Below are 12,925 nucleotides of genomic sequence, written 5' to 3' on the forward strand. Positions count from 1 at the left end.
ATTGGGGGAGTATATGCTATACTAGGTTATCTAGGGTGGGGTGAAAAGGGGTCAGAGGTAAGAGCACAAGACTCTGACATTACTTTCACCACTGATTTGTTTACAGTAGATTATCCCTGTCTGGATAATCTTAGAGTTTACCAAGAAGTCATCCCATGCTCACATCAGTGGCAGAAAAAACTCCTTGTGTTGCTTTGCTTGTTAATGGAGCTTGGCGTTCCACATGTTTTGCTTTCCTTAGGACCAGTATACCACGAGTACTGTGAGTGTCCAGAAGAGGATCCTCAGGCCTGGCAGAAAACTCTGTCTTGTCCAGACAAGGAACCACAGATTGAAAAAGATTTTGCTTCTTTCCCCAGCATTAATCTCCAACAGATGCTAATTGAAGTTCCGAAAAGGTTTGGGGATGAGAGGGGTGCTATTGTTCATTACACGATTCTCAATAACCACATCTACCGAAGATCTTTAGGGAAATACACAGACTTCAAAATGTTCTCAGATGAGACTTTGCTGTCACTGGCAAGAAAGGTATGAGAATGAATTCATTGATTCCAAAACCAAAATAGTTTAAATATTTATTTGAAACATTTAATTCTTAGAATAATAATGGTAAAGAATGAAAACGGATTCCAGGCTTGAAAACGTATTATCTGTCTACCACCTAATTATGGATCAGTTGGATTTCTTTTTCCTTTAATATTTAAGTTAAATAGTTTGTGCCCCATCTCAGGTTGGTAGACCATATAGCACTCTCCCAAGTTTTCTGTGAACTCCCAGACATTTATAGTTGCAAGGTGAATTCTTCAGCTTCCCCATTCCTGCTGAATACTCCTTCCATTCACATTTCACTTCCTGCAGCAGTTTTCTTCTTGTCACCTCAAAATAAGTTGAACTTAGGACACATTTTCGTTGTTTTAATCCTAAGTGCTTCTAAAAGATCCTGTGCATGGCACACTTTGTTGAATGTTGAGGTACCAGAGAGAGGTTATTTTGTGCCAATGTAGAATAGGCGAAACAAAAATCCTAACATGTAAAAATAGACATCCCTGTGTAAAATCAGACTCTGAGTCATCCTTACCTCTGGGAATTTCTCACTGGCTGACCTTGATCTTCATGTCTAGGCTTCTTATGAAACATGACTTCTACTACTACTACTACATTGCTTCAGTTGTGTCTGACTCTGTGCGACCCCATTGACGGCAGCCCACCAGGCTCCCCCGTCCCTGGGATTCTCCAGGCAAGAACACTGGAATGGGTTGCCATTTCTTTCTCCAATTTTCCTTTAAAATTGGAGGAAGTTACAGTTCAGTACACACAGGCAAAGTCGTATCCGACTCTTTGTGACCCCATGGACTGTAGCCCACCAGGCTCCTCTGTCCATGGAATTCTCTAAGCAAGAATACTGGAGTAGGTTGCCATTGCCTTCTCCGATGAAACATGACTGGAGCTTCTGTTTTCCAAAAGATTTCACATCCCCAGTACCTCCTCCTTCTATCCCGCTATTCAGCCCCTCTTTTCATATTTACAAAACTTCTATAAATCCTCCTAAGCAGAGCAATTCAAACTACCTTTTGTTATTCCTTATTCCCAATCGTGCAGAATAAAAGAGGAAGAATGGGCTTTTTTTTTTTAACCTCTCTCATCTAGAAAGGCCGTGAAGGTAGTTTTCTTACCCAAAAGCCACCTTTCCTGACCTGACTTATATATTCCCAAGCACATGAAATATGGGACTGCAATCAATTCTTATTTTAAATAAGAGTTGCCTCCTGCCTCCCCATCAGCCCATCATATGAGCATATTATAGGCATCTGATCCTAAAGGCAGTTCCTTCTTCCTGGACTACCACCAGTCCACTCTGCCCTGTGTTTATGTATCTCTGTGCTTATGTGGTTTTCAACTAGGAATGATTTGCCTCTGAGAGGAATTTAGCAATGTTGCAACTGGGGACTTGCTACTGCACCTGGTGGGTAGAGGCCAGGGATTCTGCTAATTCTACAATGTGCAGGACAACGCCAGCAGAATAGAATTACCCAGACCAAAATGTCAGTGGTGCCAAGATTGAGAAATCCTCCTCTACAGTGAGAACTTCTGATGTGGCGCTTATGGACTGTAGCCCACCTGGCTCCTCCATCCATGGGATTCTCCAGGCAAGAATACTGGAGTGGGTTGCCATTTCCTTCTCCAGAGGATCTCCCCAACCCAGGGATCGAACCTGGGTCTCCTGCATTGCAGGCAGGCTCTATACAGTTTGAGCCACCAAGGAATCCCTTATTAAATAAGCTACTAAATGATAGTAGGGAAGCACTAGGGTGAAGAATCATATTTTGCCCTTCCCTTTTGTTCCAGGTTCTTTGCCCAGTGACTAAAAATGGATTTAAGATAAATGAGACTCACCTCTGGTTTTTGAACAGCTCACTCTAGGGGAACTTGTTTTTGTTATTCGGAAGTGAGGATGGGGTATGAATACAAGCAACATTATACCACAACATGATAGGCACATAAGAAAAGTATGTACCCAGAGTTAAAATGTCCAAGGAAGGCGAGTCATAGAGGAGGTAACATTTGCTCTGGGTGTGGAGGATGAAAAGAGATTGCTGAGTGAATAAGTAGGAGAAGGGCATTCCAAGTAAAGAGAATTACATGTCAAGGTGGGTGGGATTTTCAGAGAGTAAAGTTTTCTGGTACTTGGGCAGATGGAAGATGAGATTCAAAGCTAAGCTGGAGCAAGATATTGAGGGCCTGAATTCCAGCCAGGGGGTTTAGACCTTGTCCTATAGGATTAAGGTATGGTTAAGCTTAGCAGTAACATTAATTTAGGTTTTAGAAATTTGAACAACAATGTGGACGGCAGGAGAGGCTAGAATCAGAACATCTAGTAAGGGACAAATATTGGAACAATCTAGGGAAGAGATGATAAAGGCCTAAACTAAGGCATTGAGCATGAAGATGGAAATGGATAGCAGATTCCAAAAACAAACATGGTTGTTATAAAAAGTTTTGATAGCGAAGGAAAAACAAGGGCTTGGGTCTAAATTTATAGATTCTCACTTAGGCTGCTGGCAGAAAGGGTGCTTGAAACCATTCATTCACGCCTTTCTGCAAAGTTTCCATACCTATAATTACATAAACACAACAGTTTTAAATGCCATCTCTGAAGAGAGGTGGCTAATTCCTGCTTAAGTGAATTGTCGTGCATCATCCTCACCCTTGATTTTCTTCTTTCTTAAAAAAAAAGAATTATTCATTTTTGGCTGTGCTGGGTCTTTGTTGCTGCACAGCTTTTCTCTAGTTGCTGTGAGTTGGGGCTACTTTCCAGCTGCGGTGTGCAGGCTTCTCATGGCTGTGGGTTCTCCTGTTGCCAAACATGGGCCGTAGGGCACACAGGCTTCAGTAGTTGCAGCACGTGGGTTCAGTAGTTGTGGCGCATGGGCTTAGTTGCCCTGCAGCATGTGGGATCTTCCCTACCCAGGCATTGAACCCGTGTCTCCTGCACTGGTAGGAGGATTCTTTACCACTGAGGCACCGGGGAAGCCCCTTGATTATCTGATACTACTGATGACTGAGAAGCATCCTTCTCTCTTCTATTTTCAAATTTGTTTTATCAGAATTTTTTTAAAAGTCAAAGAACCAAAGCATTTCGTATCAAAGACTAAGGTCTTCCCGACACTGATAAACATTCTTTTGTTTATGTAGGTCCTTCTCCCAGATTTAGAATTTTATGTTAATCTTGGAGACTGGCCTTTGGAGCATCGAAAAGTCAATGAAACCCCTGGCCCTTTACCTATCATTTCATGGTGTGGCTCTCTGGATTCACAAGATGTTATCCTTCCAACATATGACATCACCCACTCTACACTGGAAGCTTTGAGGGGTGTTACAAATGATCTCCTATCTATTCAGGGAAATACAGGTAAAAGTCATTCTCTAAGAAAAAGCTTAAAAGTAAAAAAGGTGAATGTTCACTCAGAGAGAGTACGTCTATATATTTAAATAACCATTGTTCTTTTCTAACCAGGAAAATAGAAAAACAGCAGTCTAAACTCTAAAGTGGTTTTTGTTTAGGATTCGTTTAATTCCAAAATCAAAGATAAATGAGCTGGGCTAGTAATGTCCAAAACCTACTATAACTGAGTCTCCTTTGAGTTGGTCACATGTAAATACCATTTTAAAATATATTAAAAAATTTTTTTTATTCATTTTCTGTTAAAAATGGTATTATTTATTTATTTGGCTGCATTGGGTCTTAGTTGCAACTTGGGGAATCTTCGTTGCATCATGCAGGATTTTTTGTTGCCACTCAGACTCTCTAGTTGTGGTGTGCAGGCTCAGTAGTTGTCATGCGTGGCCTAAGTTGCTCCGTGGCACATGAGACCTTAGTTCTCCAACCAGGGATCAAACCTGCCTCCCCTGCATTGCAAGATGGATCCTTAACCACTGGACCACCAGAGAAGTCCCGTAAAAATATGTATTTGGTAAAACTTTCACTTAATGGTGACTCCAGTGCCTTTATATTGCTGGATATAAATTCTGAAAAATATAAAGTTATATTCATATGTAAGAGAACTATGATATAACTTGGATATTACAACCTCCAGTAAGAAATTCTCTTTCCTGTTTCTCTCTCTTGATCCTTTACAATCTGAATTCCTTCCCTCATATTTAATGGCCTTAGGTTTATGGTAATACACACCATTTGATTAAACTGAACTCCATGAGTAGAAAAAAACACTGCCTGTCTTTACAAGGCTTCGTTTTTATTTAGAGCAGTTCAACTGGACTTATTTTGCAGACAAGACTAGAGACTCAGTCTCTAGTAAAGTCTCTAAAGATAATGGGAAATGAAAACTGATCTACTTTTTATTTGATATCGGTAAATTCCTGAAAAGCGTGCTAAAATAGTAAAGAGGTTGACCATCCCTCTAGTTTCTGTGATTTATGATTTATCCCTTAGAACACTGAGAAGTGTTAACTAATGACTTCTTTTTAGAATGATAGAAAGAGATCTAAATTAATTCTTCCTGATTATTTCCCTCCCAGGAAAGAGAGAATATAAATATATATACATAGTTTAGTTATACATATGTGTTTTCATTTAGCAGCATATTAGAAAAATTCTTCAGTATATTCAAATTGATGTGCTTAAAATTCTTACGACCTAAGAATTAAAGTTGTGTGGGTATTACTTAATTGTATAGTTTGTTATAGTCACTCTAAGAATGACAGTCTAGTCTGTGTGTGTGTGTGTGTGTGTGTGTGTGTGTGTGTGTGAGTGAAGCACAAAAGATGGAAGAAACTAATGTGAACCAAGTCATGGAATCTTTTTGGTTTGAACTTGATCCAGCATTGTTTTGGATAATTCCTAAAGTCATACCACAGGAACTCAACCTTTTGAGGGAGCTATCATTAGTACACAAAAGGATAAAAATTAGAGCATATTTTTCAGAAGTTACACTTACTTTAGAAGATGTGTTGATGATAAAAGAGCTTTAGCATCTAAATAACAAAGGTAGATTAAAGATGATTATACTTACCATAATACTAAAATGTCAAATTCATATTAGTATTTTTTTATGGTCTCAAACATCTAGGACCTTCCTGGATCAACAAAACAGAGAAAGCTTTCTTCAGAGGTAGAGACAGCAGAGAGGAGAGGCTCCAGTTGGTGCAGCTGTCCAAGGAAAACCCACAACTACTAGATGCAGGAATCACAGGATACTTCTTCTTCCAAGAGAAAGAAAAGGAGCTTGGAAAAGCTAAATTGATAGGTTTCTTTGACTTCTTTAAGGTATGCGATTAGGTCTTCCTGGATAGATATGAAGTGATGAACTTGTGTTAAAAGTCAAACAGACAGGTGGGGTTGGGCAGATTTCTACCCAGGTTTTATGACCCAGCACACATGTTCTTTTCAGACACAGAGAATTACAAAGCTTATGAAGTTTCTTTTTCATTTGTTGTTAACTTTGTCTACAAATAGCTCAGAACTGTATTTAGTACTCAAAATAGAGTACAAGGATTAATTTAGGATTTTGGTATATTTCCATGTTTTTCTCTTTTTTGTATTTTTTTAAATAAACTGGGAATATAAATGTCTCTTACATAAAATGATCTTGCAAATAAAAAGAGGTTTGAATTTCATGCTAGTAAAATGATGTTCAAGTCCCACCTCTAGTCCTGCCTCTGCTACTAAGTTTGGGGCTGTCATCTCTTTAGCACCTCTCGCCTCTAACATATGTGAGCCTGCTCAGCTCCTTCAGAGCACCGTATATGAGGCTCAAGGAGATAGAGGTGTGAACAACGTGACAAAACTAACTGGCTGTGACAAAATCTAAAGCCCTTGGTACCAATTATTTAAGAAAAAATTAACTAACAAATCTGTATATCCTCTTCCTCTCAGTGTGGTATAATGAAGAGAGCATGGGATTTGGGCGCATACAATAGAGGTTTATAAAGATCTCTGAAATGAATTTTATCATTTATAAGAAAGGAGATGATATCGCTTCACATTATTATAATTGAATGAAAAATGATTTTGAAATGTAAATCAAAGTTTATTAATCCAACAAACATGTCAACAGTATATGTACTGTGTCGCCAGCATCACACTAGTCCTTGGTCTTCTCCAGGTTTCTGTTTCCTCAGCTCCAAAACCGAACTTTGAGATAATGCCTTCCCTTTTCATACTTACGTGGGTATAAGGAACAAATGAAATAATGTATAAATAAAAGTGTAAATTATTATCAATATTAAGCTTTAATAAATATAGAGCTTTGGAAATAGTTTTCTTACCTGGTTACAGAAATCTGAATTCCCCATTACGTAAACATAGTTAAAATAGGCATTCCTATTTCCTAAAATTATTTATCACCTTATCTTTAAATATGTTGTATTTCTTAAAATTGACCTGATGAATGCTGCTTATGATTTTAATACAAAGAGAAGACGTGTGTTACAAAATAAAATGTAAAGCTTCTAAATATTAAGTTGGAAAATAATTTCTTTATATTTAATATTACAATGTTGACCGACACAGAAGTGAAGCAAATGACTGCTAAAACTTTTATGTTTGTTTTAATCTTTTAGTACAAGTATCAGGTGAATGTGGACGGGACCGTGGCCGCTTATAGATATCCATATCTCATGCTTGGTGACAGTTTGGTTCTGAAGCAGGACTCACCATATTACGAACATTTCTATATGGCACTGAAGCCGTGGAAACATTATATTCCAATTAAAAGAAATCTTAGTGATCTACTAGAGAAAGTTAAATGGGCCAAGGTATGCTTTCCATAATTTTAATTTCTTTAGGCAATAACAAGTTCACCAGTATTATTTAGTTATACAAGTTTTATCATAACACAATTTGACATAATTTAGGCAAATGAAATTTTATTTTGTGAAATTTTTGTTTCCCTGAAATCAACATCAGGAAGAATCAACATCAGAACCATTTTGAATGCCCCCTATCAGTATGTTTGAGGATTTTTAGAAGATTTGAAGTACAGTGTTACATAGAATATAGGTTTTTCTAAAGGATCACTATTCATGCACACACACCAAATACAAGTAACACACACCAAATGCAAATTACGGATTTAAAAGACCAGGGTTAAAGTGCTTTATGCACAAGAAAATATTTAAAGCAATTATGGTACCCTTTTGTTTTCCCCAGTTAGAAAAAAAGGCACAAGTTTTTAAATTAATTTTTATTGGAGTAAAGTTGATTTACAGTGTTGTTAGTTTCTGCTGAACAGCAAAGTGAATCAGTTATACATACACACATACCCACTTTTTTAGATTCTATTCCCATATAGGTCATTACAGAGGACTGAGTAGAGCCCCCTGTGCTATACAGTAGGTTCTTGTTAGTTATCTGTTTTATATATAATAGTGCATATTATGTCAATCCTAATCTCCCAATTTATCCCTTCCCTTTCCCCCTTGGAAACCATACTTTGTTTTTTATATCTGTGACTCTATTTCTGTTTTGCAAATAGATTCATTTGTGTCATTTTTTTTTAGATTACACACATAAGTACTATCATATATTTGTCTTTCTAAGTCTTAACTTCACTCAGTATTTAACTTCATTCAGTATCAGCAGCTGCAAATGGCATTATTTCCTACTTTTTATGGCTGAGTAATATTCCAGCCATAATTGTGTATACGTACCACATCTTCTTTATCCATTTATCTGTCAGTGGACACTTAGGTTGCTTCCCTGTCTTGGCTGTTAAAAATAGTGCTGCAATGAACATTGGGATGCATGTATCTTTTTGTATGGTTTTCTCGGGATAACAAGTTCTTAATGAATGCATGCTATACAACATCCCAAGAATCACAAGCTTTCCATAAAATAAGAATTCTTTCTTTTAAAGGAAGAATACTAAAAAGCTCCTGTATTTTATTGTGAAATTATAAAATTTACCTTTCCATTTTAAGTCTATTCTGTTTCTGAGAAGTAATGTGGCTATGGAAACAACTGGATATCTGACACAGAATATTTTTGTGACCCTTTATAAAGAGTCAGAATTACTTGCAAATGGCTTTTTCTGGGAGCAGCATCATATAATGTTAGATATTTTATAAAAGTATAATTAGAAATATTGACTATTCCTGGTATTGAAGGAATAGCCTGTGAGTACTAATAACTGAAGTTTTTATTACAACAATAACACAGTCTTTCATGAGTACCCTTTTAGAACAACTTTTTGGTTCAAGCTAAATATTTAAATAAGATGTTATAGCATAAAAACTAATTCGTTCTATTCTAGTTTGTATTTTAATATCAAGCAGAGAGAATTAGATTGAGGGAACAGATGATGAGCCCCAGATTCCCTGAGTAGCTTGGAAAGTACCAAGACGGTCACAATAGGGGCTGTATGTGGACTGTTGCACTAGGGGGATCCCAACCATGCATGATTATTTCCATATATAGCAGAGATGTCCAGGAAAGTACTTTGTTTCCATAGCCTCATTCTGAAGTTATATTTTCATCATGTTTCATCTCTCCCATGATGTTCACATCCAACCCTACATCTGTCCTACCTCCCTCTTAGCTTTCTCTGTGGGTTGCAGGAGTAATTTTCATTCATCGTTTCTTTTTAAACTTTTCAGGAAAATGATGAAGAAGCCGAGAAGATTGCAAAAGAAGGACAGTTGACTGCTAGGGATCTGCTACAGCCACACCGGCTTTACTGCTACTATTACAGAGTACTACAGGTCAGTTCAGAGGATCCATCCTGCTTGGTTGAATGTCCTCAGGCCAAAAAATGGCCTGAGTCCTTGCTTCCTGAAGGGGCTCAAGAGTCAGCCTGTGGAACTCTGGCTACCCTGAGGTACCAATCTATAGAAAGATAGTGCTAAATACTTTTGTGGCCACCATATTTTTACCTCCGTTCAGTTTTTAGAAGAACAAGGCTTATAGAGACCTTACAAATATAGTTTAAAAGCTCTGAACCTCAGAGAACATTTTTCCTCATATGGAAAATAGGAGGGTTAGACTAGAGATCATTAACATCTCTTTCTGCTCAAAATATCCACCTCTTCATTCTCCTTACTAATTACGATTCATGCTTTTGCTGTCAGTACAGGGTGGAAAGCAAATATTTAATTTGTTGTATAAAACAAACATGAAAAGTACAGTTGACCCTTGAACAAAATGGGTTTGAACCATGCAGGTCCATTTATATGCAGATTTTTTTTTAGTAGTAAATATTACAGTACTGAGGCTTCCCTTGTATCTCAGTGATAATCCGTCTGCCAATGTAGGAGATGCAAGAGATGTGGGTTTGATCCCTGGATCAGAGAGATCCCCTGGAGAAGGAAATGGCAACCTGCTCCTGTGTTCTTGCCTGGAGAATCCCATGGACAGAGGAGCTTGGTGGGCTACAGTCCATGGGGTCACAAGAGTCAGACACAACTGAGCACGTACATGCTCACTACAGTATTGCACAATCTGAGAACGTGGAACCATGCATACTGAGGAACCACAGAACTGAAAAATCCAATGTAAAGGAATATTTCAGTCAGTGGCCAAAGTGGAGGGACATTTCACCGTCCCATCACCATGTGCAAAACGTGTATGACTACAGGCCTAAAGGGAAGGATGTATAAAAACCACAGACTTTACTTTGAGATGCTTATCATCTTTGTTCACTGATTTGAACATTCAACAATGTTAATTATTTATTAACATGTGGAGGATGAATTCAAGAAGTGCTGCTGTTCAAGTAGGAACAGTTTGTTTGATGTCCCTTTCCAAGAGGGTTCTTACCTATGCATAAAATAGTGGATTAGGGTTCCTTGTAAGATTATGAAATAGCACACTAGTGCCTATCATAACTAAAGTTAAAATGTCACTTTAGGAGTGAAATAAATCAGACCTTTGGTTTTAGTCTGAAGATACACGGCAACTAGAAACAATAGCATGAGTGGGGATGATTCAGTGGAATGAAGTTTGGACTAATCTTTCCACATTCCAGAAATACGCTGAACGCCAGTTGAGCAAACCTGAAATACGTGATGGAATGGAACTTGTTCCTCAGCCAGATGACAGTGCATCTTTGTGCCAATGCCACAGGAAAAGGCCTTTAAGACAAGAGCTTTAAGTTAGTCCAGATTCACACTCCTATGTGTGCCAGCAACAACTTTCATGGCAGCATACAGATGGAATCTAAGCTGTGAAGACAGCCTGGAAGGCTGGATGCAGGGGACTGCTTCTCTTGATGGTTTCATGCTATGTGAATGGACAGGGCAATATTAGAGTAAGTATTACCAAATATCTTAGTATATCAATATCTTTTCAGTAAAAACTGCTATCATCGTCATCATAGTTTCTCTAAAAAGAAAACTTGGGGTTCATAGTAGATAGAGAGGCTTGCCAAAATATAAATAACTTTCTATGAAACTATTTACTTTGTATTTATTGGTTTGCTTCCATCCCTTGTTCACTTTCCCTCTTCCCCTTCCAGTTATGAAGAAAATATATTTTGCAGGATGCTACAAGCTGCTTTTGGCATTTAGTAATAGCAAGTTTCCTCTTGGAAGATCTGATATGAATAATTAAGGAAGATGAGAATGACTCTGTTATTAGAGGTAGCTTGGATACTGTGGAGGGAAATTATTTTAAAGCTCATTCATATCCTTTTAACTAAGCTTTACTCAAGGTCCAAGACAAAATTAATCAGAGATAGTGCCTTAAGCTAATAATTCCCAGTTGATCTGAGTTGGACACCCATCAAGGACCACCCAATTTTTTAAAATAGATGAGAGCATCCTATGGGTACCTTCATTATCTGTATATTTGAATAGATAAATGATAACTGTAGTCAGGTAGGGATCTTTAATTCTTTTTAATCTTTAAACGGGATGCTTGAGTACCTCTGCAACAAGCTCCAGGAAGCCTGATATCTTGGGATTCACTAACAAGCTAATGACAAAAGCAAGCATCTATTCTTCACTGTACCCCTTCTGTATTTCACTGTGCTGTATTACTAAGATAAAAACTTTGGAAATTTACTTTGCCTTTTAGGACAGGGTGTAGTCTTAAGACTTACAGCCCAGAAATTCATTACACACTCCTTGTAATATCACCAATCTGAAACTCAGTTCATTAAAGAACACACTCCCCAAATAGGAGATATCCACACTCCCAATTTAAAAATATTTACTCTTCTAATTGAAATATTTACTTAACCTGTAAAACAGTGTGACCACTTTAAATTAGCCATATTTATTCTTTACTGAACATCAATAGGGACACAGAATTTTTTTTTAACTAGATGAAAGCAAAAGCACATTTTGTAATGGTGTAATCAAAACCAAGGCCTCCCTGGTATTCAGCAGGATAAAGAATCCATCTGTAATACAGAAGATGTAGGAGATGTGAGTTCTATCCCTGGGTCAGGAAGATCCCCTGGAGGATGAAATGGTGACCCACCCCAGTATTCTTGCCTGGAAAATCCCATGGACAGAGGAGCCTGGCAGGCTACAGTCCATGGGGTTGCAAAGAGCCGGACATAACTGAGCCCCTATAGCATCTGTCTATGGAAAATACTACCACACACCAGCTGCTCAGAAGTGCCAGTGCACAAGTATAAAATAAAGGGCAAGCTGTGCAGTGACTGGATCCTGTGGAGGAGACTGGTGTGAGGATATGTGAGAGTGTTAGTTGCTCAGTTGTGTCCAACTCTTTGCGACCCCATGGACTGTATGTTAGTTAATATAATAACCACATTTATCAAAAATAAGCTATCAACATTTTGTTACAGGCAAGAATACTGGAGTGGGTAACCATTCCTTTCTCCAGGGGATCTTCCCATCCCAGGGATCAAACCCAGGTCTCCTGCGTTACAGGTGGATTCTTTACCATTTGAACCACCAGAGAAACCCCAATAAAATGTTGGAAACATGTTAGTCATCATGAGGGAGCTAGCTAAATAGATGTCTATACATCAAGGAATACAGTTTAACCATTAAAAAGAATGAATTAGCTCTAAATGCACTATCATGAAAGCTTTTCATGACAGTGTTCAGTGAAAAAAGTTATAAGAACAACATGTATAATGTGACACCATATATGTAAAAAACAAAATGTATCCATAGAGTTGAAAGGATATTCACCAATATCTGAGGAGGGGATGGAGAGAAAGGAATTTTTACTTTTCCCTTAAACCTGTCTATGATATTTAAAATGTTTATACTGTAAGTGTGAATCAGATTGGACAACAATGAAAAATGTGAACCTAGGAAAAGAAAAGAAATACATAAAACATATATATAAGAAGATAAAATGAATATTTATATTTCCTTTGTGCTATTTTAAAACTTACTATGTCTAGAATTTTGTATCATGGGATATATTATTTACACTTTTTAAATAAAGTGTACTTTCTAAAGAAATTGAAAAAGATAAATTTTGTTTATT

The 12,925-nt window shown here is 37.6% G+C and overlaps 1 protein-coding gene across 2 annotated transcripts in view; it reads left to right on the plus strand.

Annotated features, from left to right (window-relative positions):
* Positions 1 to 11,517, plus strand: part of KDELC2 (KDEL motif containing 2) — a 32,786-nt gene extending 21,269 nt beyond the window's left edge. Inside the window, exons 3-8 of one of the 2 annotated variants that reach the window (XM_018059829.1) lie at positions 242 to 528; positions 3,694 to 3,910; positions 5,589 to 5,785; positions 7,081 to 7,275; positions 9,115 to 9,219; positions 10,482 to 11,517. In XM_018059829.1, coding sequence (XP_017915318.1) covers positions 242 to 528; positions 3,694 to 3,910; positions 5,589 to 5,785; positions 7,081 to 7,275; positions 9,115 to 9,219; positions 10,482 to 10,607 — 1,127 coding nt within the window. In that variant the 3' untranslated portion in view covers positions 10,608 to 11,517. The remainder of the gene's footprint in view (positions 1 to 241; positions 529 to 3,693; positions 3,911 to 5,588; positions 5,786 to 7,080; positions 7,276 to 9,114; positions 9,220 to 10,481) is intronic. The other variant, XM_018059830.1, reaches the window with a different exon arrangement.

This window comes from Capra hircus, chromosome 15 (genome assembly GCF_001704415.2).
Source record: "Capra hircus breed San Clemente chromosome 15, ASM170441v1, whole genome shotgun sequence".
Classification (NCBI taxonomy): domain Eukaryota; kingdom Metazoa; phylum Chordata; class Mammalia; order Artiodactyla; family Bovidae; genus Capra; species Capra hircus.